At 44.5% G+C, this 27,328-nt stretch overlaps 2 protein-coding genes across 3 annotated transcripts in view; one reads left to right on the top strand and one right to left on the bottom strand.

Annotated features, from left to right (window-relative positions):
* LOC310832146 (outer mitochondrial transmembrane helix translocase-like) overlaps window positions 1-4,132 on the top strand; it is a 50,990-nt gene extending 46,858 nt beyond the window's left edge. Inside the window, exon 10 of the mRNA XM_083713764.1 lies at window positions 331-4,132. Within this exon, the coding sequence (XP_083569890.1) occupies window positions 331-457 (127 nt within the window). The 3' untranslated portion in view covers window positions 458-4,132. The remainder of the gene's footprint in view (window positions 1-330) is intronic.
* On the bottom strand, window positions 941-27,328 carry POLR3D (RNA polymerase III subunit D). 2 transcript variants are annotated; one of them, XM_083713760.1, is made up of 9 exons: window positions 27,240-27,328; window positions 24,577-24,754; window positions 17,269-17,312; window positions 16,383-16,534; window positions 14,815-14,939; window positions 13,716-13,881; window positions 12,227-12,489; window positions 11,592-11,744; window positions 941-7,872 (listed from the first exon to the last, which is right to left on the bottom strand). In XM_083713760.1, exons 2-9 carry the CDS (start codon window positions 24,742-24,744, stop codon window positions 7,750-7,752), a joined length of 1,194 nt encoding a protein of 397 aa, XP_083569886.1. In that variant the 5' UTR covers window positions 24,745-24,754; window positions 27,240-27,328; the 3' UTR covers window positions 941-7,749. The 2 variants fall into 2 exon arrangements, with proteins under 2 accessions (XP_083569886.1, XP_083569887.1); XM_083713761.1 differs by lacking the exon at window positions 27,240-27,328 and adding an exon at window positions 26,127-26,284.

Genomic DNA, 27,328 nt, shown 5'->3' with positions numbered 1-27,328 from the left:
CCACACTTGGCACCTGCAGTTAAAAGGATCAGGAGGCAGGAGATGACAACCATCTCTCTCTGCCTGGGACCTTGTGCCAGTCAGAGTAGATGATACTCAGCTAGACAAATATTCTGACCTGGTAGGAGGCAGCTTCCTATGTTCCTAAATCAAGGCAATTTGAAACCAAAAAGTGTAAAATAAAACTAATCTATAACCCACAGACTCAATAAACTTGGGAAAAACACTGAAGATACAATGGAAGATGATGGCAGGCATTTTAGGGAGCAAAGAACTGTGGGCAGAGACAAAAGAGCCAACAGGCAGTTGACTTATTTATTTTGCATCCAGTGACTTGGAAGAGGAACGGTTGCGGCCACTGACCCAGCTTGACTTGTTGTTTGCCCTAGAGAAGATGGAGGAGTCCAAGGGTGCATCGACTGCTGTGCCGACACTAGAAGAACCGGCTTTGGACTAAGCTGCTGGACCATGCAGCTGAGAGACTGGAGACCATCAACTTAGAATAATAGGGTGCCCAGAGGTTCGATTGACTGTTCATTGTATTTTTACTAGGCTGGAGGCAAAGGCTGTATATGTATATGTGTGAGATGATAGATAGTTGCAGAACACAGGCTCAGCACTTAGGAGGAAAGGTGAAAGGAAAGGGAATCTGGGCCAAGCACACCCACCCTGGGTGGAGTGGGACATAACAGGCACTTGGTAGGAATGGAGAAACTCATGTCAAAAGAAAGAAGTCAGCGCAGTTAACATTTGTGGGGGGAGGGGCGTGTCACAGCTTTTCTAGAGGTTGTAAGATGAGGGGAGCCATGTAATACAAGTGAGAAAGGACAACCACCAGTAAAACCCAATTTGGAGCTATTATTGTGTGAGTGAGTGAGTGGCAAGGTATGCTTATAAAGTAGGCCTGCTCATAATACAGGAGGGCACTAAAACAAATGCCTAGGACTAAGCAAATATTTATTTCTGTTCCAAGTTTGCTGGCTGAGCCATCCTGAACATCTGTGCACATGGCTCTTTACAAAAGAAGTCTTTTTTTAGGTAGCTCATCTCCTCTACAGGTTCATACACAAAAGCATTTAAAACCTAGAAATACAGAACTAGAAATATTTCATTGCCTTTTGTTGTCTTGGCTGCTTCCTTCTCACACTGAAATCTGGTGCCTCATGAAGGGTGTGGAGTCTGGATTATTCCTGCTTTTTTACTTTAGATAATGCTTCAAGTGCTCCTAGCTGACAAATTATGCACCACAGCATGTAAGCAGTTGGCGAAGGCCTCATCCCCTGTGCTTGCTGTACTTGCCACAGCACTTAATACCTTTTACATATAGGCAGCTTACCATGGTTTGCAATCAATAATAATAATAATAATAATAATAATAATAATAATAATAATATGCTATTTATATCCCGCCCAAACTGGGCTCAGGGAGGCTAACATTAAAATATATAATACATTAAAACATAAAATCCAGCAATTGACTGAAATACAGCTTAGAATCAGATTAAAATCAACGTAAATCAGGATAGGGAAAGCCACTTGTATCATTCGTTCCGGAGGTCCGTTCTTAAACTGAAACTGTTCTTAACCTGAAGCACCACTTTAACTAATGGGGCCTCCTGTTGCCGCCGCGCTGCTGGAGCACGATTTCTGTTCTCATCCTGAAGCAAAGTTCTTAACCCAAGGTACTATTTCTGGGTTAGCGGAGTCTGTAACCTGAAGCGTATGTAACCCGAGCTACCACTGTACAGATTATTGAATGCAGATGTGCAGCAAAATGGTTGCCTCTAAGTGTTCACTGGCTACAAAATGCAATGGGATGTATAGAAAACAACAAATGACCCTAGAATATTTAATTTTATTAATTTAGAAGGATTTCTAAACCACTTAATATTTATAATATGTAAGCAGTAAAGCAAGACAGGCCAACCTGATTTGTCCAGGAGACACAAACATTGTGACATCACAACCAGAAAGACTCTAACTGCTTCCAGAGTTCTAGAGCAAGGGGCAAAAAGGTTATGAAAAGGAGGTGTTTACTGCCAGCAGTGACTACTGATAGGTATCAAGGAGACTGCTGCAGGAGACTTTTTGTGCCCAAAAACTTGATCGCAAGCTATCCTTGGCTGAGACACCAAAAGACACGTACATCAATGCTAGAAGGAAACACTCTCTGTAAGTAATCACCATCCTACTGCTTCAGCCTACAACACTCGTCTTCCCAGGCACATGCGATGGACAGAAAGGACACATAACAGCTCCTGCTCATCTAATGACCAACATCCAACTAGAGATTCTAAAGCAGCAACCTACCCCTAAAAGGAGAGCTTGTCTTTATCCCCCCTACTCAACTGGCTGCAGGGTACATCTTACCATAACAGACTCTTAAATCACAAATGACTGTCTGGCAGAGGTATATCAACAGCATCATGAGAGATGGGATTTGCTGGGATGCAGCAGTTGTCTCTATAGCTCAACAGCAACTCCTAGGTGCTCACCAAAGTGGCATATTGACCAGAGTGACCAAGCCAGAGATCCAAGCTCTCCTTGGTAGGAACAGAGACATCCTCCTCACACAAGGGTTGACCCTTGGTGGGCTCAAGTGTCTGGTCATACGTGACAACCTCTATACTGATGCCCATCAATACACCATGGATCTCCGGACCAAGCTGTATGGGGACAATGGAGACAGCTGCACCCATGCCATCACTGTAGTCCTGGTCAACCCTGTATGCCTAATACTCATTGGCCGGAAAGGGGTTCAGGGAGGAACGCTGAATATGAAGGCTCTTCAGACTGCACGGTATATCAAAGACAACTTGCATCATTAAATGTGTCCTATGGGTGATCAGCGCATACCTCCTTTACCATTGCAACTTCCAAATGGTGACAGTTTCCTTTTTCTCTTGAGGCATTCTTGAAAGGAAAAGCACCAACAACTTCTGGAAGAGGAGCAGAAGCCCCACAGAAGTGCTGGTGAAATTGTGGGGGTCTAGGTAGGCCAAAACAGGCAATCACAAAGAATCTTGTACAGCTAGAGGCGGAACAGGAATCACAACACTAAACAGATCTATAAATTTAAAGCTGAAGACAGGTAGCTTAGAATATTCTGCAACCTTTCATCCTAAGTTTTCAGTGGGAGAAAGGATTCTCACTGCAAAATGCCAAGCAGTAAAGCAGTGGAATTAACCACTGATTTTGTTATGCCTATTTAGGTTCTTTTAATTTGTTTAGATGTGGTTTAACCTAGATGAGACCCAGTGTGCTCCAGGGAAGGCACAAATAAACCTCAGACAACCAATATTAGATTTCTCTATAATAGTGTATTATTGTTTAAAAAGTAAAGTCAAGACAGGGAATATGCACTCATACACACATCCATGCGCACACATCCATACGCACCACTCTTCACTGGGCTGATCAGACCCAGTAAGAGCTTGGGTGACCAGACAACGGGCTCCCGTCTGCGTCTGGCACACAACTTTGGGGAGACGAAAATGAATAAAGGAAGCAGCCATTCGCATACAATCTTCCAAATGATAATTGAAAGCAAAGAGACAGATAGCTCAAGCAGAACCTGAAACAACACATAAAAGAACTGGCACAGATCGTTTCAGAGAAGAATGCTCTTCAAAAGGAGGAGGAGGAGAAAGTAAGGATTCTTACTGAGATGCTGGTGATGTCAACTTCTGCATCATCGGAAGAGTTCAAGGTTCGACAGAGGAGTAGAGTGACCTGCGGACCAAGAACAATAAACCAAGAAGGAGGGGAATGTCTCCCGGGAAGCTTTTCCCCAAAAGCCAAACAGTTTAAAAGGTCTTTGCCTTGTCCAGCAGAGTTGAGAGTCTGTATCCTCAGAGTTTTCCGAATATGAAGATCAACGGATGACAGCCAGTGTTACAATTCCTGAAGAATAACAGATTCCAAGGTCTGAGGTTGGTTTGGAGGAAGTAATGTCAAAAGACTTGCAGATCAAAGAGCAAAAGAATAAAATTGAGGCACTGGAAAACAATGTTAGTGAGCTAAAAAAGATTTTGAATAACTCGGGGGCCGAAATGGAATAAATGAAGCAGGCTCTCAGTGATGCTGAGGCAGCAGCACTGGATTCCAAGGGAGAATCTTCATTCCTCAGGAGGTGAACATATAGCACTAAAAGAAAAAGAAAAAATGCTCTTCCAGAGTTTTGCAGATTCTGTCATGCTTTGTGAAATCCTAGCAGATGAGAGGGATAATGCTCTCACAGGACAAAAAGCCTTAAAAGTAGAACTAGAAAACCTGCGACTAGAGAAAGAGCAGCTGATATGTGAGCTCAGAGAGCTGAAGGAGAACATATTCACTTATGAGTTTGTGGCTCTTGAAAGAGAGCAAGAGAGTTTGAAGCTGAAAAACCAAGAGCTGGAAAATGCCATGAGTGAATTGAGGAGAAATTCCCAGGATAAAGAAAGGATAAAACACGATGGCAGCGGAGCTTAAAGTGCGAGCTTCCAAGAATGAGGTGGTCCGCCTTGAGGCTGTGTTAGAGGAGGAGGAGGAGGAGGAGAACTGCCTAGAAAGTGCGCCTGCAGAGAAGCAAACTCTCAAGGCCAAACTTGAGGATGGTGCTGAATCGAACAAGGATGAAACTGAGGACCTCAAAACTTGGCTTGCTAAAGCAGACATGGCGAGAATGAAACAGTGCAAATATTTTGATCGAGAACTGGCTAATGCAAAAGCTCTTGCAGAGCACAGAGAGGAGAAGGTGAGAAAACAAAAACTTCACAGAGTGCAACAAGAGCAGGAGGTGACTGCAGACACAAAGTCTTTAGGTGTCCAGTCCACCGACAAAGCAGCAGAGACTACAAAGAAAACTATAAAGCACTGGCTTGCAGAAGACTCATACAAGGACGTTTCTGAATGCAGGACACAAGAATAAATTTCCAAGTCAGCATTATTGCTAATCAAATTGTGATCATGTTGCTCTTCCGGCGTGGGTGCCATCGCTGCTGCAGCTCCAAGAGGGAAAGTCGTCCTTGTCTTTGCTCGGCGTTACTCTGGAAGCAAAGCTGTTATTGTTAAGCTGTTATTGATGATGGCACATGCTGGTGGCTGGCATTGATCGCTACCCACGCAAAGTGACAGCCAGCATGGGCAAGAGGAAGATTGCCAAGCGTTCCAAGTCCTTTGTGAAGGTCTACAGTTTGCTTCAATAAATATTTTTAAGAACCCCCCCAAAAAAACTGTGTTCATGTTTTTCATACTTATTTTTATGTGTAAAATACTTATTTTTAATGTGATTTTTAAAGAAGAAATAAATAGTAGACCTTGCACAAATAATAATAAAAAAACACCAATTATGTTATGCCCAATTAGGTTCTTTTAATTTGTTTAGATGTGGTTTAACCCAGATGAGACCCAGTGTGCTCCAGGGAAGGCACAAATAAACCTCAGACAACCAATACTGGATTTCTCTAGAATAGTGTATTATTGATTAACAGCTAACAAGTCAAGACAGAAAATATGCACTCATACACGCATCAATGTCAAGAATGGAGGTTAAAACACCGAAACAAATTAAAAGAACCTAATTGGGCATCACAATTTTGTGACAGCAGGACTTCATCACTACCATAATATTGCCAATTTAGTAGTCTCTTTCTCCTTCCAGGGTATTTTTCACTTGCAGGTCCCACTGCATATCCAGAACTGTCACCACTTCAAATAAAGCTGAGCCTCAGGGACATCAGGAATCAGATGGGAGGAGATAAAGCTTCTGGTGAGGTGGAGGAGGCAATTCGGCACTCTCTATTTGTGTCTAGAAATAAAGCAAGTCATGGCATATCTGCCACGGATGATGCCCATCCAGGCTGAAGTGCAATGCAAACTGCCTCCTTCCTTCAAGGCACATGAAATGCTCTTGGACTAAAGTAATCAGTTGAAATCAAATTAGCCGCTAATAATAATAATAATTTATTATTTATACCCCGCCCATCTAGCTGGGTTTCCCCAGCCACTCTGGGCGGCTTCCAACAGAATATTAAAATACAAAAGTCTATTAAACATTAAAAGCTTCCCTAAACAGGGCTGCCTTCCGATGAAGCAGTGTGGCTTTGAGGGCAGCAGTTAAACAAGCTCAGTTTAATTCATTAATAAAATATTTCTCAAAGGCATTCTCCTGGTCTCACAGCTGCAAAGAACAGAGGAACAGGTAAAGCGGAGACATACAAACACTTCACAAAATATATACAAGCTTTGAAGAAATAGGGAAAGCTGTGGATTCCAAAGTGCTTGCTTACCTGTGTGTGGCATGAAGTACGTCAGTCTCCCACTATTCAGCTGCAATGGATGATCCCATGTTCTAGTATCAGGATGGAGAAAAACACTCTATCCACTTTTTCCACACGATGCAAAAGCCACTTCCTCATTTTTATTTATAGATACACAGCCACCAGATGGAGCTCAACAATTGTGCCAAGGCACCACGGCAATGAGTTTTCCTTAAGAAATCCTATAAGACTGTCCTTATCTAAGAGCAGTGCTTGAGCAGGGGTCCAGCTGAATTAACATTTAGCCTTTTTCCAGCAGATTTTTATAACTTCCACATCTTGAATTTAAAAATAAAAATTTAGAAGATGACAGGTTTTAATTCCTGCTCTATAAAACCATTACAGCAGGAATGGGGGATCTGTGGCCCTTCAGGTGGTGGCAGATTGCAGATCCCATAATCCCTGACCACTAGGCCATGGGAGTGGGAGTCCAACAGTATCTGGAGGACCAGAGGTTCCTCATCCCTGCCCTAAAACCTTGTTGTCCTGCATTTCCCAGACACGATAAACAGCACATGATTTACAGCTTCATCATCCCTGCAGACTAAAAGTATGGTAGAGGGTGAAATCAGGACACTCCAGAGCCCAAATCAAACTCTTAACAGGCAAACTTTCCCCTCAAAAAATATCATTGGGGTGATTATTCATTTTATCTCGGCACCATCTCCTGTACTGCTCTCCCTCATCAAAGGCTAATTGAATATGTTATATATGCAAGATGCACAGCTGGTGGGACAAAATACACTCAACTCACTATCAGCATCACATGCAGCATACATTCATCAAGGACAGCAACACTGCAGGCAATGCGAAACCCAAAACAAGACTGGGCGAGGGACGGGGTGCCCCTTCATGCCATTTTCTGGCCTCTCTAAAGAAACCTGTTGCTGCTTTTGGCATACATGAAGTAGCATGATAGGCACGTCAAATCACAAGCCCTGGCAACCAGATACCTTTTTAAAAAATGCACAGACATTTTGTAGCTGTTCAAAAATAAGGGGGAAACTATATGAACAATTTCAGAGAGGACTGGCTTCATCCTGAGAATCCAAAGAACCATTTGGAATGGGAGCACCCTTCCTCTTCATCTGGAGGTAATGGCTGAACAGCCAAATCTCTGCTCTAAAGCCTCTCCCACATGACAAATCCCCTACCAGGACTCTGGTGCCTGGGATTGTGACACAGTCTTGTCTGCTATACGTTGCTTGTAAATTAGACCTGTGGAGAAGGGTAGGCCATTGGAGCATCTCCAACGTAACACTTTATGGCTTCAGAGACCCAAATGCAGCAAGTGGTCACACAGTTCTGCTCCACTGCAATGTCTTGTCTAGGAGGTTCTCCAGATTCGGATCCAGGCTCTTCTGGACAGCCCAGTCACTGCTGCTTCTAAAGGAACCTCGAGGAAGGGCGAGCAGTCCTGTCCACAGGCCTTTGCCACAGCCCATGCTCTCTACCGATGCTTCTGTTCCAGCAGGGATTCAAAATCCGGGGCACAGACCAGCTTGTGCTTCACATGGCCCAGGACGATCATCTCCCCACTCCTACTGTCTCCAATGCCCACGGACACCAGCTCCTTCCAAGGACAAAAGAAAAAGCTGTTAACCACCAAATCCTCTTTTTTTTTTAAGAATAATTTTTATTAACCAACCAATCACATCAAATCAAACCAAACCAAATTACATAAATTCCAAATTACAAAGCCGAATTTTAAATTTTTGTTGGGGGTACCCATATTTCAAGTTCCGAAAGGGGATCCAATCATCTTCTTGCTGCTGCTTTAATGTCCACAAATCTGAACATATGATATTCACAGTACTATCCAGTCCTTTCTTATTGTTTTTCCACATCTCTTCTTGTTATTTTCATATATTTTTCCTTTTTCTTTGTGACCTCTGATAGTCTCCACAAGCGGGTTAAAACACCAAATCCTCTTTAACCCCATAGTTCACCAAGAACATTTTTCTGCAGATGAGGCAGGGGGAGCAGCTAATTCCTACTGAAACGTCGGCAGCGCTCATTCATTTAATTAAGACTTGCGCAGAACTTCCTGGTAGATTGTGCTCCATTAACATCTTCCATTTCGGATACTAAGATGTCTTTGGCCATCTCTGTTATTCAGAACTAAGGGCAGTAAAGTCAACAACCATTTCGCATGGGGGTTTCGTTCTCGCTCCCACCCCCCACATCAGTAGCGTGCCTATAAATGCGCCCTGCCCCATTCCTCCCTTTTTGTGACATGTTGAGTGACATTTTCAGGTCACTGGTGCGTTCGTCATGTGCCCTCTGAATGTACATTAATCGGTCATTGCCTGTATTCAACTCCTTCAACACCCTTCTTCATTCAGTGACAGAGATGGCACCGCATACATTTTAGTATCGGAGATGTGATTGTCAGCTTTCTTGTGAATGTGGAAATCCTTCTGCTAACAGAATAGTAACATAGCACAATAATGGAGGTATATATATATGCCTGTTGTCTTAGTCAGGGGTCAGCACTGCACAATCTAGAACAGGGGTCAGCAAACTTTTTCAGCAGGGGGCTGGTCCACTGTCCCTCAGACCTTGTGGGGGGCCGGACTATATTTTTTGGGGTGGTGGTGAATGAATTTCTATGCCCCACAAATAACCCAGAGATGCATTTTAAATAAAAGGACACATTCTACTCATGTAAAAACATGCTGATTCCTGGACTGTCCACGGGCCAGATTTAGACGGTAATTGGGCACGTTCTGGCTCCCGGGCCTTAGTTTGCCTACCCATGATCGTAGTCCTATAGGTTCACAGCTGGAAGCACTGTGATATTAGAAAATGCAATGCTGAAAGTTAATAATCTCATCTAATTCCTTAGCCAAGTCTTTTAACTGTTCCCTAGCTATGATAAGGTAAAGGGACCCCTGACCATTAGGTCCAGTCATGACTGACTCTGGGGTTGCGGTGCTCATCTCGCTTTGTTGGCCGAGGGAGCCGGCGTACAGCTTCCGGGTCATGTGGCCAGCATGACTAAGCCGCTTCTGGCGAACCAGAGCAGTGCACGGAAACGTTGTTTACCTTCCCACCGGAGCGGTACCTATTTATCTACTTGCACTTTGACATGCTTTCGAACTGCTAGGTTGGCAGGAGCAGAGACCAAGCAACAGGAGCTCACCCCGTCGCGGGGATTTGAACCGCCGACCTTCTGATCAGCAAGTCCTAGGCTCTGTGGTTTAACCCACAGCACCACCCATGTCCCTTTCTAGCTATGATATGGGGAAACAAATTTAGCTTAAAAAAATCCCTTGACATTCTGAGTGCCCAGACTGAAGCATTAAGAGGGTGCTCTCTACCAACTTTGTGGGTCATCAATTCATGAGGAAGAAGAGTCAAGGTGTTGGTTATTATTTCTAGAAGACTAATGGAGGGTTCCCAATGGCAGCTATCTAGGAAAGTAGGCAGCCAGATCCTTTATTGAAGCCTTTGGTGGCTCCGGTACAGAATGAGTTTGAGATGCTCAAACCTGTTCCAATTACCAGTAGAGTGATGCTCCGAGCCACTTCATATGCACTGTTTTATACAGAACCACAACCAGGGGTTGGCATCAGGCAATAGCAGAGGCTGAGCCCACCACTGCTCTGATTCCCCCCTACAGAAGTAGCACAAGTGGCAGACGCATTCTTTCCTTTCATCCTCTGTGCTTTGGTGCTGCTGCTGTCTACTGAGTCTCCCATCCCCCTCGATCTGCCAGAGAGGTGGTGGCAGCGGCTTTCAGCTACCACCCTCCTACTCAGACAGAAATAGGACCAGAAGTAGATGCCTGCCCTCTGTCCAGCAGAAAAGAGAAAGTACCACTGTCACTACCGGGGACAACAATATGCTTTGTGGGGGAATTTCTTTTGCCAATCCCCCAAAACCTGGAGCTCTCTCCAATTTTGTACCCGAGGTATGATGCCTAAGTTAAAAACAAATAAATCCATACTTATTTTACAGTGGTGCCCTGCAAGACGAATGTCTCGCAAAACGAAAAACGCGCAAGACGAAAGGGTTTTTCGGTTTTTGCGTCGCTTTGCTAGACAAATTTCCCTATGGGCTTGCTTCGCAAGACGAAACGTCTTGCGGGTTCTTGCGAGTTTTTTCCCTTTTTCTTAAAGCTGCTAATAGCCGCTGAGCCGCTAATAGCCGTGCTTCGCAAGACGAAAAAACCGCAAGATGAAGAGACTCGCGGAACGGATTAATTTTGTCTTGCGAGACACCACTGTACTTAATTACAGTGGTGTACTTAATTACAGAAGGGCTCCCCGTTTTTAAAATAGAGGTTGACATCACAGAAAAACATGTACAAATACTTTTTCATCCCTCACTTGCATGTAGCTTGACAGGAAACCCAGATTTCATCCAAAAAAGTGACCTTCATAGTGTGCATATTTTGTGTGCATATTTTGTGTTCTGCCCTGGGAACCTCAGGACAAAATATATGGAAAGAGACATTATACCACTAAGAAACCCAAACTCCAAACTGACACTGGACAAGGAGCTGGACCCCATGCTGGGCTCCTGGTGACGGCACCTTTTTGACAAGTGCACTGCACATGTTTTAGGTGCAGCCCCTCAGACACATCACACTTGGGTTCCAGCACAGAGGCTGACCATGGGTGGGGGGAATCCAGCTAAGCTTTACTCTGAGCAGGCCCAATGAAATTAATTTAGTCATATCCAATAATTTCAACAGCTCTTTTCTGAGTATGGTTGATTTTGTATACCACTCCATCTCATGAAGATGCCTGTGTCCCCTTGAGGCTGGGATAGAGAACCTTTTCAGTCCTCATGAGGATTTGCCTTGTGACCCCGATTTGACAGGTGAGTGGGGTTGCCCATCTGTCAATCACCTGATGGCACAATGAAGTCAGATTTAGGGTGTTGTTAAAACTAATTCACATCATCCTTCTCCCTTCTTTCTGATTCAGAAAGGGGTTTTCATCGGAATTCCCTGCTCCAACCAGGTGTTTACAACCAATGCTAGATTTAACTCTACCCTTCAATCCATCAGCTGATTGTCCTGCAGGCTGGAGGTTCCCCTCCCGTCTATCAAAGCCTATACTGAGCCGTAAGAATATATGAGCCCAACTGGATCAGACCAGCAAAGGCAAGCCAACGAACATGACAATAGCTCTTCTCTGCTACTGGCCACACTGGCAACTGCTATTCAGAGGCACACTGCCTTTGAACATTTCCATTTCACTTGCTAGCAGGGAATGTGCATTTTGAAAGGTCATCTACTGTTAGGGTGAGTAAAAGAGAGGTTTCCCGAGTAAGCCATACCTGAAGGAAGGAGCAGGGTGTCCCTGTGGTCACGTCAAGAGTCACCCTGCCCAGAACTAGCTGCACCTTCCCTGATTTGCGGATCAGCAGCTTCCCCACCTGCCCTTCAGAGAGGTCACCAAGGGTGCAGATGTTCTCCGCCTCTTTGGCTTCCTGAAAAGGAAGCACAAGTTACAAACATCACCCGTCCTTCTGGGAAAACCAATCTTGGAGTATTCAGAAACCACCCTTGTTTTCTCACGAACCAAGAGCTAGTGCCTTCAACTGAATAAGCTGAACCTCAGGAAACCAGTGAAAGTTATGCAAATTAAACAATGTTGACCCATTTCTCATTTTACATACTTTACCTCTGCTGGTTATAGAGTAGGCAACAATGGAAATTCTATGCAATAAGGCCTCTGGCTTCTGATGCATCATGAAGTGTAGCCCATACAGTTTCAAGTACATCTTAGCACCCAGAAAGACTAGAAACTTTTAAATTGAAGAAGTCATGTGCCCTACACTCCACACATGGGGTGACCTTTCTACACTTCCACATCCCTTCCTATGGCCCCTTCTTTGGCAACATAAGCAATGACATCCTATCCAGCCCCCTGCTACTTCTTATTCTAAACAGGAATCAAGTCTTCCCATACCTGGTTCTTCTCCTGCTTTATCACCATCACCTGCCCATCTTCACTTTGCACCTCAGTTTTGATGGGCTTGGTGTCCTGGGTGGGCGGCTGTCCTGGCAGCGTATCTGGTAGCTGTAGAAAGAGCAACTCGTCCTCCTTGCAGAGGCTGAGCCGCTGCAGCAGCTCCGCAACAGACACATCCTGGGGGAAGGGAGGGGGTGCCTTTGCAGGAGCTGGTCTGAGGACCAGTGGGTTCTCTTCTTCATCATGGGGCTCCTCTTTCACTGAAATGAGACATAACAATTCAAATCAGAGCTGCAAGGGATTACACCATTACCTGGTCACTATGTTCCATGGGAGAGGACCTCCTGGTGGTACTGAGGGCTTCTCATATTCAAATGGTGTCTACCAATAGCAGGACCTTCAGTATAGCAGTCCCTTTAATGGATGATTTATTGACTTCTGAGATGAGGCATGCTCCAACAATCTCTTCTTTCAGACACATGTTTAAGACTTTTATTTATTGTCCAGTGGTTGTCTTCTGGTGTTGTCTTCTACTGCTATTTTAACTGGATTATTTCTGATGCATATTTTATACTTACTTTTGGTGTTCTATGCACTGCTCTGATATTTCTATAATGTGAGTAGTTTATAAAACCATAAAGACAAATTAGAAGTCACTTGGTCCAATTTCCTGCCTCACACCAGGTTATTGAGATTTGAAATGAGAGTCTACAACTTTCACTAGCAACCATCACACTGCATATATAAGATAAAGTAAAAGCAAACTGCATTCATAATATACTGTGGACAGAAATCAAGAGCAAGCAAGATTTGCTAGAACAGATGAGAAGAAAGGATATTTGCTTTTGATTAAGTGCATCCTGGGCAAGCTCCTCTACACAGAAGTAAACATAAGGCACACAGCCTAGAGAAATAAGGAAAGTCCTGCTGGCTTCAGCACCCTGTATCCTGTGGTGGACCATCTGACGGGAAAGGGCCACAGTTCAGTGGCAGAGAGTTTGCATGCAGGCCCCCGTTTCAATCCCTGGCACCTGGGAGACAAAAAACACTTCCTAGGTTCTCCTGGACTATCTTCTTTCTTTCTTTGGCGATTGCTCATAGTCGAGTAAGATTGTCTTCCATAAACACAGTTTTAACACTGAGTCCAATCCTGGATCCACACGTCCTTCCACAGTGGAGACCTAGGTTTCAGGGCGGGAGTTGATCACGAGGGTTTGCCAAGTGCTTCCTTTTGTCCTGACTTCAAGCGTCTTCATAAACTCTACATGCAGGGCAAAACAGCAACAGCCATCCACGACGGTTTGCCCTCCCAGAACCTGGAACTCAAAGACAAGCTCTCCCTTGACAGATGATAATTAAATTAAGCAAATTTGTGACTTTTCAGATTTATGTCTTTGTTGTCCAAGAGGACACCACAAGACTGTAGTAGTGACACCCAGTGGTCTAATCCCCAGAGGGACACAGCAGATCCCTTTGAACCATCTACCTTTCACTGAAGATGTGTCTACTTCCATGTCCTCCTCCCTGGCACTGGAGCTCAAAGGCTTGACATCCTCTTGATCCTCCTCCTTGAAAAGCCAGCCTGAATGGGCCAGAGGAAGCTGAACTGGCTTGTTCCGGATGTCATTTTTCAAGCCTGGGTCATCAAGGAACTGGCACCAAAGGAACAGGAGAGAAAAAAATGAATTAAATACTGAATGTTGAGGGAGCTGTTCTTGGTAGTGGGGTGTATGGGTGTGTAGCCACACACCCATACCTACAGACAGACAGACAGACAGACAGACAGACAGACAAATAAATAAATAAATAAATAAATAAATAAATAAATAAATAGGAGATATTTATATTAATATGGATGGGGACACATGAAAACATACATACCCACACCCTGTTGTGAATACAACAGTAAACAGGCTTGCTGAGCTTCTGATTTTTCTTAATATTTCATCAACAACTGACACATAATTGTGTAGAGAAATTAGTTTTAGAGAACAAAACATTTATTTAAAAGTGAACCTGTTGCACATACACACTATAAAACAAACAAACCTCACAGCAAAACAGGGCTAAACAATACTGGCACGGGGGTCTCATTATCACAAGCTTCCTAAACAACCCTCCCTAAGAGCCGCTTCCCTCATCTGGTGCTCCAACAAAGCTCTCAAAAAGGGATACACACAAAAAGAAGCCAACTGTGAGTGGAATTTAAAAAAAAATAATGAAATGGGGTAAGGAGGTTAGCGGGGAACATAGGGAGCTCCTGGTACCAAGTAGCACAGTATTATCCATGCAGTATTATGCCAGGGTTTCAGGTGGGGATCTGAACCTGGGACTGAGCCTGGGACCTTCAGCATGAAAGGTCTACCACTGAGCTATAGCCCTCCCGTGAAGCTGCAGTCCTTTCCCAAAAGGAGAGGTAGGAGAAAGAGTGTGTCAAAGATGATTCCAAGGTTCCCTGCCTCAAAATGGGAAAGACCACAGCATCTATAACTGGGACATAGATTATGGGCTGCATGCCATTTTTTGTCCTTAAAAGATTCAGCATAGACACGGCTGTCCCAAAATGCAGCCACCATCTAACTCACATCATCCTTCTCCAGCATGCGCAGGATCTGCTTGGTTTCCTCATCTGTCTCCCTTTTCTCTTTCTTTATGTTGATGATGTGGGATGGGCCAAAGTCAGACATATCCACAGTCTTATCCCAGGTGCCTGTGCCGAAAGAGAGAATGGCATGCCTGTAAGCAGAACATATCTCGAATGGCAAGTGGTAACTCGGGTATTACAGCGCCTTGAAGCTTGAACTTCCACAACTGAGAGCAACCTGTGTGGTGAAGTCGACTGCTCAAGCCATTCCTTAAAACTGAAGCCCAAGAGGCCTGGTGCGTGCCGCTATGCCTTCACTTGTACAGGCAGAGAGAAAAGACAAGAACAGAGGGCTAGGACGAAAAAAGATAGAAAGGCATGTTCAGAGCAAGAAACACAGTTCAAGCAGTTTTGCTTACCTTGGCAACCACTTTCCAAAATGAACTCCTCTATACAGCTATTGAAATACTCAAGAACCCTGAGTTCCCTGCATCTAGACACGCAGGGTGGTGGTGGAGAAAGATGGAACAGTACAGTAAAAAAACAAAAAACAAAAACAGAGCTGGGTCTCATGGTGCAGGTTAGGATTAAAGATGAGCTTTAGGTGTGAAGGTTTTGAACTTCATTATTTTTTTAAGCATTTTGACCTCCCACTCCACTTCAGATGAAAAGGCTAAAACTAAAAACAATAAGGCCCCTGCCTGCAGGCTTACAAACTAAAAAATCCACACAAAGGAAAATGAGATTTTTTGGGGGGGACGGGATCAAATTGAGGAACCAATTCTTAAAGTTAACCAGCAACACTTATGATGAAAAGAAGCCCACCAGGAAAAGAAAAAGACCAAGAGAGTTGGCCTCTCAGCAGGGAAGATTGAGTGGTCCTGCCTCCTGTGCTTCCCTCTGACCAAATGGTTGCTCTCCAGTTGTGGGAGGGAAGGCCTGATGGATCTGGTCTCTCAGTAGAGTAGGCAGAATAGGCCCATTTCCCTTCTCTGTGGCAGCTAGATGGAAATAATTTCTGCCCAAAAGGACAGCTTATATAACCTTTCAAGTTCACCAAGAGAACATCCACCATGGCTGATGTGTGACAAAGAACGTGGGCCAATGGTTTTGCTGCATGTCCAGTTCACATGCATTTAAATCAAGCACCCTCTTTGCTGTGTGGTCAGCAGCAATGTGTGCCTGCTCACTGCCAACATGGCTTCAGCTTTTGCTTTATTTTCCACAGCAGCCAGTTTTAAATATTTTATATCACTCTCAAGAGGATATGAAACAACAGAAAGCAGAAACCAAAGGTATCAATTCTTGCTGGTATTTTTGAGCACTGTTCTTAATTTCTATGGAAACAGAGTACTTTGTGACAGTTTACTCATAACATCTTTGTGAGGTAGATAAGAAATATTCCTGTTTTACTGACTGGGATAATTCATACCGAGAGGCAGTGACTTGGCCAAAGCTATCCCTGGGAGTCCAGAGATGAGGAAGAACTTGGAAATAAGTGTCTCAGGTTCAAGCCCAAATGCTAGATGCTGGGCCACAGAGGCGTGTTCACATTAACCTTCCACATACCTTTTTTCTTCATCATTTCTGCTGGACCTTGCTCAAAGATGGAATGAGACTGGATGACCTCTGGCCTCCCTCTGCCTCGTCCATGACCATCTCTCTGCCGGTCTCGATCACGCTCCTTCTTCTCTTTCTTTATGTTAATTTCCTCTTTTGGCCTAAGAAAAAGCAGACCAAACAGAATCACAAGAAAGTAAAAGTAGCCTGCCCTTGTTATGTGCTTCAATATATCCAGAAGACTCCTGCAATTTCTCACCAGTAGCTACAGGAGCGTCTGATGCCTTAATGTGTGAATATGAGCCAAGTCAAATGTGCAGAAACAGCGCACAATATAGCTTTTCATACTGAAGATGGGTTGAATCACTTACAAGGTTTTTGCGATTAAACGGTATACAAATTGTTAAATAAATACAAATAAATAAATTCAATGTAACAAATTCCTGCATGTGGAAATATGTCAGAGAGACAGCTACTCTAAGACCATTTTCACATGTGCCAAGCTCTTTAACAGATCCCCCACTTGTAAATATGGCTCACAGGATACACTGCAGATAGAAGCTAGGAAAACTACACATTATGTTAGGGTGGCATCCACTGCTCTTGTTCTGTTAGCACAAGGCTTTACGCTTTTGCAATGGAACTTTTACTCCATTCAACCTTCTGCAAGCGCTCTCCCCACATCTGCTCCAGAGGTTTGGAGGAACCCCCAGAACAGATTGAGGGTGCATCTGAGGTGGGGGGGGGGAGTTCTATTGCACAAGCATAAACCCTTGTGCTGAGGGAGCAAGTTACTTAACCCTACTTTGGGTACAATCCTTATTTCCCCCAGATCTGGATTTACAACCTCTATAGTCACACTTCACAGACAACATAGCATGAGAAAGCTACTTACTCTTCTTTGATTTTCCTGCTAATTATGTTGGGAGCAAAGGTTTTCTGTAAAAAGTAAAAGTAAAAAGGTAAGCAAATCATCAGCTCAGGTGTAAATTGTACTTCAGTTTGCAAAACACAGTGTGAGAAATTTCTCACAGAAACAGTGTTGCAAAATCTGGTCTCAAAATATACTTAGGAGTCTCAAAATTGTGTATGTGTGAAGGGGAGATAAGTTTCTAGACTTCAAAGCTGCAAAATTTATATCTCGAAAAAAGGAAAATAATGTGCCTTTTCAAAAGCTCCAACATACAGAGAGGGTGAAAGTTTTCTGGTCTGCATGGCTACTAGGCCCTTTTCTGGTTTCTGACAATGTTTTCCATTTCCTCCTACCTCGAGTGCCTATTACTGAGATGTTCCTTTTCTCTGTCCAAAAGGAATTTCCAAAATCTGCAAACACCTTAGTATTAAGTTCAGAAGCAAGTATGCAAAATTGCCCATTATTGTAACTTTGTGTCACTCCATTTCCTCAGCACAGAGTAACCTTACCTTTAGGATTACTCATTTTCTATAGCACTTTTAAGAAGCAAAACACCTCACCATTTCCAAGCAGTTCTGCAAAGTGCAGCTCACTACAATTGTGATTGTACATATTTCACAATTCTATTCAAGCAAAGAAAAGCTTCAACACAGGCAAACCTTGGTTGTTGAATGTAATCCATTCCGGAAGCCCATTCGGCTTCCAAATTGTTCGAGAACCGAGGCGCAGCCTCTGATTGGCTGCAGGAGCTTCCTGCACTCAAGTGGAAGCTGCGCTGGGCATTCGGCTTCCGAAAAACTGGAACACTTACTTCCAGGTTTGGGGCATTTGGGAGCTGAAACGTTCCAAAACGGAGGCGTTTTGTACAGGCATCCCCTCAACTTATGCACGTTCTACTTGTGTGTGACCGCATATATGCGTGGTGCTGAAAAATAAATTAAATAAATAGAATCATGGCAGGGGAGGGCTGGAGAGTCCTTGTGACTCGCAAGGAGTCCCTCTCTGGAGCCCAAAGAGGACGTCAGTGAGGGCCAAGAAAGTCCCAAAGAGACCGGAGGCTCCGTGGGGCTTTGTTTGGGCTGCTCAGCCAAAGCTGGCATGCGGGGCAGCGCAACAGCTGCCGCCACTGCTTTTCTACACATCCTCCAGCCAGCCTCAGAGCTTCAGCTCTGGTTGGAGAGAGAGTTGTGTGGAGAGATTGCTGGAAAGCAGGAAAAAACAGGCATTGGGTGGCTGCTACCCACTTTATGTGATTTCACTTATGCACACGGAGCCCCTGGAACATAACCCCCACATGTTACAGCATTTGCCTGTACAGTATTTGCAATCCTGGAAGTCTTGGATTGCTTTCTCTTTGCAGAAGCAAATTCATTTATTACATATTTAAAGTACCATCGTTGTATGCCATCTTTGAGGGAAAAATCCTCCTAAGGTGGCTTACAAAAGATACCTAGTTTCATATATATAGCAGGATAATTTAGCTCCATCTAAACAGCAGGACCATTATGCTTCCTCCAAACGATGTCTAGTACAATCCACTTACAACACTGCCAGTCCAGACCCTCAATTATCTTCTTTATACTCTGCCACCTCTGATCTATTCTTCCATGATTATCTGTCAAGGTTATGCCCAGCCCATATTCCGTCGCCTCCCCTCCCCGCCACACATCTTCCAAGTCTGGAATTTGAACAGTTCTCCCTTTCAAGTATGGTTCCTAACTGTTATTGCTACCAAAAAATGTAATTTGAAACAGGGGGTGGGGTGGGGTTAAAACCAGTCTCTCAAATCAGAAGGGCTGAGCAGGAGTCCAGCCATGAGGTCCTTAGCGCTCCTCGTAGCTCTTTGCTCTCTTTATTCCCATAGCTAGCAAAAACAGAATAAACTTTGCAGACAACAGAGATCTGTAACTGTATGTAATGTATACAGGAAAAAGGATTCAGATTTTGACAGAGATTTATGGTTGTCTAGCTGTTGAATTGTGATTGTAAAAAAGCAGAGCAGCAGCTCTGTTTTTCCTACTACTACAAAATGGAGGTTTGTAAACCACCCATCAAATTCAGAGGGATCTGAACTCGGGTGGAGTTTTACTCAGAGTAGAACCACTACAATTAATGAACAAGGCTAAGTTAGGTCCATTAATTTCAATAGGCCTCCCTTGAATAAGACTTAGTTGACCAGCACTCAGACCACACGGGCTCTGTGCCAAAGAACGGGTTTCCAAAGTGGTCTGCCAGGCCCACCAGGGGGGAATTTGAGACAAACTATAAGCAAACCAGCAGCTAAGTCCTATTGGGCCTACAAAACTGATGACAGGTATATAGGTAGGATGCTGCTAGCTAGCACTGACTAACCTACTTGTCTTTAAAACAAGATTCCACAAATTCATGGAGCATAAGGCTAAGTAATGGTTACTGGTTGTGATAAATAGAACCTTTACAAATACCAGATGCAGCAGAGGAAAAATTAAGTTTGTTGTCCCCATGCATTTGGAAACAAAATACTGGACCAGACGATCATGAAAAGCAAATATGCCACACGGATGGAAGGCAGAGAGCTAGGACTATGACAGGGATAGGGACCTTGTGCTGATGGACTCCCAATGCCCGTCATCCCTGACCACTAGCCATGCTGGCTGGGACTGACAGAAGGCCAAAAACATTTGGGGGGTCACAGGTTCCCCATCCTTGGAGCAGGGGCGGAACTAGCTGCCCCAGCACCCGGAGTGGTGTGAGGGTGGGGCTAGCCTGCCACCTGCGCCTGCCACCTGCGCAGCGAGCGCCCGGGTGGTGCGCGGCTAGCTGCCCGCAGCTGCATTGTCCCTAGCGGGGTACAGCCCGTGCAGCAAGTGTGGGGTGGGGTTGGGGGTGGCACGGCGATGTCACCCACCCTCATGGCTGACACCCAGGGCGCACCGCACCCCCCGCACCTGCCTTCTTCCGCCACTGCCCTGGAGTATGGTATAGCTGTGCAGCCACAGGTGGCTACATGTTGGGCAGCGTATCTGTCTCCAAAGTAAGCCGGGGGTGGGGGGAGTAAAGGGAAGGAGAAAGATAAAAGCATGAGAATACGCATCAGAAGGGTTCTTGCTGATGTCACGATTCATGGCGCTAGCTCTCCTCTGCCCTCCGGGGCTGTGGGGAGGTTCAGGCAGGGGAAAGCCAGGATTTATGAGATGAAATTCCTGGCAATGCCCCCCAGTAGGTTCTGGGGAGTTCACTGCATCCCCCCGTGTCTGCCAACTTGAAAGGTGTGTCCCTGCCACGGACAAGCCTCCGCCCCTGGCATTGTTTGTGACTGGTTCCTCATTAATCTGGAATATTGGCGTTTAATCAAAAGGCACTCCTGAAACAACATATGATAACAGGTTGCAATCAATCAGCTGCCGAAAGGGGTCTGGTTCTTTGAAGGCATTTGAATGTTTTTACAGCTAGAAAGGGAGGACAAGGCGCTTTATGCTTTTATATGGCTTTCAAATGGTCTCTTTTCTCTCTTGTCCTCCCCTGCAAAAATGCTGAGTAAGAAGACTGAGCAGCTGCTGCATAGATCTGATAAAGGGCTGTACTTGGAAAAAGGTTTTGGCTGTAACTGTCCGCTGAGGAAGAACTCCAGAGTGGACTTTTAATTGTAAGAGTTGCTTTGTTCTCTGCAAGTTATTTATAGCCACAGCCTGTGTCTAAGTGGTCAACAGCGGAAGTGGGAACGTGGTCTTGTAAACACTGCACCCTGGGACCTTAGATTGATTGTGCAGCAAAGAATGGACAGACAATATTCAACTCTCCCAGCACACTAGGTCTGAGACAACATGAAGATTATGCAGGACTGCACACGTTAAATAGATTTAATATTTATAAGAGATGACAGAGGTGCTGCCTGTGAGGAGGAAAATATGGCTTGCTGCAAGAATGGACAATAACAAGTAATAGATGAAATGGAAATAAAAGATGAGAAGATGTGGAAACAGGAGGAAGAGATGGACATATGTCTGCAACAGGAGTGGGAAACCTGATTTTAATAAATTATATAAAATTAAAGTAATTTGGATAGATTTGTAATAATTTGGAAAACAATAATAAAAAAGAGAATTGTTGTTGTTGTTTAGTCATGTCCGACTCTTCTTGACGCCCTGGACCAGAGCACACCAGGCACTTCTGTCTTCCACTGCCTCTCGCAGTTTGGTCAGACTCATGGTGGTAGCTTCGAGAACACTGTCCAACCATCTCGTCCTCTGTCGTCCCCTTCTCCTTTTGCCCTCCATCTTTCCCAACATCAGGGTCTTTTCCAGGGAGTCTTCTCTTCTCATGAGGTGGCCAAAGCATTGGAGCCTCAACTTCAGGATCTGTCCTTCCAGTGAGCACTCAGGGCTGATTTCCTTAAGAATGGCTAGTTTGGACTTCTTGCAGTCCATGCGACTCTCAAGAGTTTCCTCCAGCACCAGAATTCAAAAGCATCAATTCTTCATCAATCAGCCTTCTTTATGGTCCAGCTCTCACTTCCATACATCACTACTGGGAAAACCATAGCTTTAACTATAGACCTTTGTCGGCAAGGTGATGTCTCACTGCCTTGTCGTGGCGAAGGGGCTTGAATAACTCAGAGAAGCTATGAGCTATGCTGTGCAGGGCCACCCAAGATGGACAGGTCATAGTGGAGAGTTTTGACTAAACGTGATCCACCTGGAGCAGGAACTGGAAAGCCACTCCAGTATCCCTGCCAAGAAAACTCCATGGACAAAGACACCAGCATATAAAAAAGAGAATACTTATCAGGAATATTCTGCTGCAGTGTCTGGGATTTTTCCTGACCAAGGATTTACACCTTAGTTAGAGGTGAATATTGATCATGGTGTTATACCTCAGGAGGTACTGACATACAGTGTACTGTAGTCCAAGGGCCAAATGGGAGAATTAATCACTATATAGCCATTGACCAGTCACCCTCTTATGTGCTCAGTTCTCTTCATCTGCAAGATGGGAACAGCAGTGAGTGTCTGCAACAGTAGTAAAGCAAGCATGCTGTCCTGCATATCATGGGGACCAGCATTGTTGTTGTGGCTCTCAGAAGAAAGGCTTGAGTACAGCATGAACTATAATAAGACACTCAGGTATCTGCCAGCTTCCTGGGCAGGTGTGCTAATTAAGTCTTACATTATGGAAAGGCACTCCAAATATTTGGCTCCTAGATAATCTTCTTCCCACCTTGCTTGGCACCCTTTCCTTGGTTTATCACAGCCCAACAGGTGTTCCATGTAGGTTTGTCATTTGAACACCACCCTACACAGAAGGACCAAAATATCTAACTAACCTCCCAGAAAAACAGTACCAACAGGAATAGTAAGGTGTGCTGAGAAGCAATATGGAACTAGTTGGACAGCATTTCAAGCTCTGAAAATACATAGCTGGACTGATGGAATTTGTAGTCCAAACCACAGATTTGGGAATGCTGCTATACAACTTCCTAGGAGGTTTAAAAAGCAACTTGTCTTTCACACTCCAGGACCAATGAGTGGAAAATTTTCCAGTGCTTTATTTTTCTGTGGACATTTTTCCATTTCATAAGTTCATTAGTAACAATAAATTGTATTGCCAATTGCAGTACAATTATTAGGCATGCTTGACAGTTTCAAAGTTTTAGATTTGTTTACTAAATAAAAGTAAAACAAGCATGCTAAATTAGATCACTCTCTTGGGCATCTGAAAATGCAAACTGATTTTTCTTTTCTGATGCAAATTATCCTATGCACATTTCCAGAAAACTTTCTGGAGTGCAATGAGTGCTGTAAGTGAATACAGGAATTACTGCACCAGCCATGACCTGACACTCCTCCTTTTCATTACATTCAAATCAAGAGAGAGAAATGACAAAGTTATTAATCTTAACAAAACATCTTGGTATGCAATAAATCAGTTCCAGTAATCAAACCAAATTCCTTTCATATGGAAGCTATTAGTACAGTACATACAATTCCCTCATAAAACTCTTGCCAAGTAGGTCATTTTAACCATCATAATGACCTTCCAACTTGCCTTAATGGTTATGTTTTAGTTGGCAATATGTAAATCTCTTTTCCTTTTTTTTGTCAATACATTCACTATCAATTCCAGATTGAACTGAGCTAGATCTTTCAGATAACCCACAAGTTTTAGAGTTTGCTGGAAGCGCACTTCTGGTTTCAACCCTGAGGTTCTCAAACTTTTCACCTTCAGAGAAAATTCCACATTAAATCATCTCCCACAGAAGCCATGCATGCTGTAGAAGAGTCTGAGGCATGTTCTAACATGCACAATTGGTTGATAATAGGCCCTGCCTGGCAAACCAGACCTCACACCACTCTTTGCAAAGTAAATGTGCACTTTAGAATACGCTCAATATTCCCTTGCAACTTATGGCAAACTGATCATGGTGGGTAAAATGTTTTTACAATAAACTATTTTTCCCTGATAAGTTCCCAAGGAACTGCAGGGTTCCTGAAACATGGTTTGAAAACCGCTGCTTTAAATCTGAGTCACATTTTCCAACATGACCTGTTAATATGATTTAACCTCCTATACATAAAAACCACCTGTATAATATTTTGTAAAAACAAAACAAAAAATATTTGTATTTAAAACAACAGCACAGCAAGGATCATGATGTAGTATGTATAACCTCTTCTTATCAAACTACTTCAGTATATTTAAGAACAAAAGTTGTATAATGTCAGACTGTGCTAATCATCCACTACAGCTGCAAGCCTATACACACTTATCTGGACCTTACTGAACTTAATTGGTCTTACTTCTCAGTAGGCATGTATTGGACTGCATAGGAAACCCAAAAGGCAGTCTGGCATTCTTTGGAATCTGATGGCTCAGAGGAGGTAAACCACATTATTGGGTAAACCACACATTGTTTATTGTTTATTCTGAGTTTCCTGCAACCAGAAAGGTTAAAAATTCCATTAGGTAGGAATTTCAACATTAAATTACGGACTGATTAAACCTACTGTTGAAATAGGTAGATACACATTACTCCCACTTCCTAGATAAGGAAACAAAACATAGTAAGAATCAATAACTTGCTGAAGGCCAGAAGGGAACACTGTGCCATGAATTAGAATCAAGGGTTCCAACTGCTAGCCCTCTGCCCTTATCCCTTAACAACATGGGAATTTCCATTCCAGATCAGAAAAGAACATTTTTCAGTCTCTCTCTTATACCTGCATCCTAGAAATATGTGTGTGTGTGTGTGTGTGTGTGTGTGTAGAAAAGGGAGTAACTTACAGGGTTTTTCCTTAAACATTAAACACTTACCTTTTTAACTCCACCAAGAGTCAGGTCTCTGGAGCGAATGGAGGGCAGTCGGCCTGGGGTAATTGGGGCAGTGGTTCTTCTCCCTATCAACCCTCGTGCAGCACTAAGCGTAGGCCGGATGCTGCCACCAGGATTCCCAGTATCATTACCTGAGGTTCCTTCTGACATCTTGAATGACCTGCCAGAGGAAAGGTCAACAAAAGCTCTTCTTAACTCTTATTTCCAAACCATGACACTTTCCAAACCATGCCATACTGTTGAACAAAAGTTTCATTTCTAAGGGCAACCTGAATTGCAACCTGAGATAACAAGGGAGAAGCAACAGATTGTTAAATGCAACCAAAGCCCTCAAGAAGAAGCCTTTGGCAAACTACAGAGCTGGTGCAATGGGTAAGAGTGCAAGCTATGAGCTGAAAATCCTATGCCAAATCTAACCTTGGACATGAGTTTTACAGGGGCCTTAAGGAAATCATTGTGTGTCAACCTCAGCCCTTCAATCTAGAATATGAGCATAAATATAAAATACTTGACAAGCTTTGAGCACTTAAGTTTTCTATGCTCCTGGTTTGGTGCCTTCACATGCATGGATGAGCAAGTAGCAATGGAAACAGAGTGCTCTTTTTCCTCATTAAAGATCTTCACAATTTCCCTCCGTCTGCCATAATTATGACTGGATGATCAGTGCAAGTTCTGCATTGATGTTATTTGGGAATGCCAAACATCCCCTGACTCCAGGTGGGGTGAGGGGTGATGACGTACAGGTAGAATAGCTTCAAAACAACACCAACACCCCTGAACTGCTACACATCCTATATATTTAGAGCAAGGGTAGGCAACCTAAGGCCCAGGGGCCGGATCCAGCCCAATCACCTTCTAATGGGCGGGGTACAAATAAATTATTATTATTATTATTATTATTATTATTATTACTACTATTACTATAAATCAGGCCTGTTGACGGTCTGGGAGTCAGTGTGTTTTTATATGAGTAGAATGTGTGCTTTTATTTAAAATGCATCTCTGGGTTATTTGTGGGGCACAGGAATTCGTTCACACACACACCCAATATAGTCCGGCCCCCCACAAGGTCTGAGGGACAGTGGACCAGCCCCCTGCTGAAAAAGTTTGCTGACCCCTGATTTAGAGCCTTTCGTGACCTGTCTGTTGGTATCTATGAGTCAAGGCCTCAGTAAACATTACTACAATACATACTCCTGGAATTTAAGTTACTTCTCATGTCCATCAAGGGCTAGTATTGCTTTCAGTATGTGGGTGACCCCTGAAAAAATTAGTCTGCATTGATTTTGGGCTGCTTCAGCCTATGGAAAACCAGTTGTGTGCAGCTGCTGCCTTTCATTTCTAACATATAGCCACCAAAGCTTCTTAAATTAGGGCTACCAGTTGATACAAAGACCACATCCGGAACATGGCAGCAGATGCACAGTGGGGATCTCACAGACTCTATTCAGGCAGTGACATGAGTAAAACATTCTGATGTAACAACAGCAGCACCACATACATAAAACTATGCGAGACACAGAAACACCGACCCTTGGTGGAGTCAAAAAAACAAAGTTCTGCCATGCTTGAGTGCATTGGTCTTCAACTGGTGGGTCAGGACCCACTTCCAGGTTGCAGCAGTGCCACTGTACAAATATACGGAATTCAGAAAGGGATCCCCAAATGCAGCTAAGTTAAAAGGTGAGTCCTGGGTCTGAAAATCTCAGCTAGATGGACCAACAGTCTGATTCAGCAGAAGGCAGCTTCCAATCTTCCCATTCGTCTCTCATCCATCAATGACAGCAAAGTTGCCCCCATCTCAGCAGTATCCCCAGATTTCACCCCGACTCCTTTACATTCTACCTCAAGAAGCTGCCTTACACAGTCTGTCCAGCATTGCCTGCACCAGGCTTCCTCAACCTCGGCCCTCCAGATGTTTTGAGACTACAATTCCCATCATCCCTGACCACCGGTCCTGCTAGCTAGGGATCATGGGAGTTGTAGGACAAAAAAAATATCTGGAGGCCGAGGTTGAGGAAGCCTGGCCTCCCTGACTGGAAGCAGCTCCCCAGGGTCTCACAACAGGCCTCTTTGCCAGGCCAACTCTCCCGGGACATGCCAGGGAGTGAACAGAGGACCTTTGGCATTCAAAGCATCTGGCTGCCATCCCCCTCCACGTGAATGGTTGCCCTTAATTCATAAACTGACCTTGGGTGCACACAGTGAGGAGCACAGAGTTTGTCTATTTTTTAAATAGTTGCAGGAAGAGTTGCGATCTAAGCCGGTGGCCACCACGGGATCTTGTGGCAGTGAGTTCCGCACTTCAACCATGCCTGGAGCACTTGCTCCTTCCTGAATCTCTTCCTAGCCTGTTCCTGCGGCGACCCTTAATCCCCGTGGAGACCCAGCCTGGCGCGGCATGAGGTTAGGGGGGGGTGCGCCTCGGGGCCTGGCTGGGGGCGCAGGCCGCTGCTCAGCCCGAGACCCGCGGAGCACCTTGCCCCCCCCCCTGAGCTCCTCGCGGGGAAAGACGAGGCGGCGGGGAAAGCTCCTCTTCCTCCGCGCCGACCCCTAGCCCGCCACACGGGCTCCTGTCCCCCATCGAGGCGCCCGCCTCGCCTCCTCCACCCCCCGAGAACCCGGCCTCTCGGCCCGCGACGCACCCGCAGCGGCCGCCTTCCCTCCTCGACCTCCCGCGCGGCTCCTCAGGCGCCGCCTCGGCAAACGGCCATCTTTGAGAAGGGCGCTCGCG

The sequence above is a fragment of the Podarcis gaigeae genome (genome assembly GCF_964106915.1).
Source record: "Podarcis gaigeae genome assembly, chromosome: 15".
Taxonomy (NCBI): domain Eukaryota; kingdom Metazoa; phylum Chordata; class Lepidosauria; order Squamata; family Lacertidae; genus Podarcis; species Podarcis gaigeae.
Note: the sequence above shows the minus strand (reverse complement) of the source record. Positions and strands in the feature narration are given on the sequence as shown.

Coding starts and splice junctions, on each gene's coding strand:
- POLR3D (XM_083713760.1), bottom strand. CDS start 24,744: ATGTCAGAAGGAACCTCAGGTAATGATACTGGGAATCCTGGTGGCAGC. Junction 16,535..17,268: donor AGCAGGAAAATCAAAGAAGA/GTAAGTAGCTTT, acceptor GCTTTTTCTTAG/GCCAAAAGAGGAAATTAACA. Junction 12,490..13,715: donor AGACACATCTTCAGTGAAAG/GTAGATGGTTCA, acceptor GTCTCATTTCAG/TGAAAGAGGAGCCCCATGAT.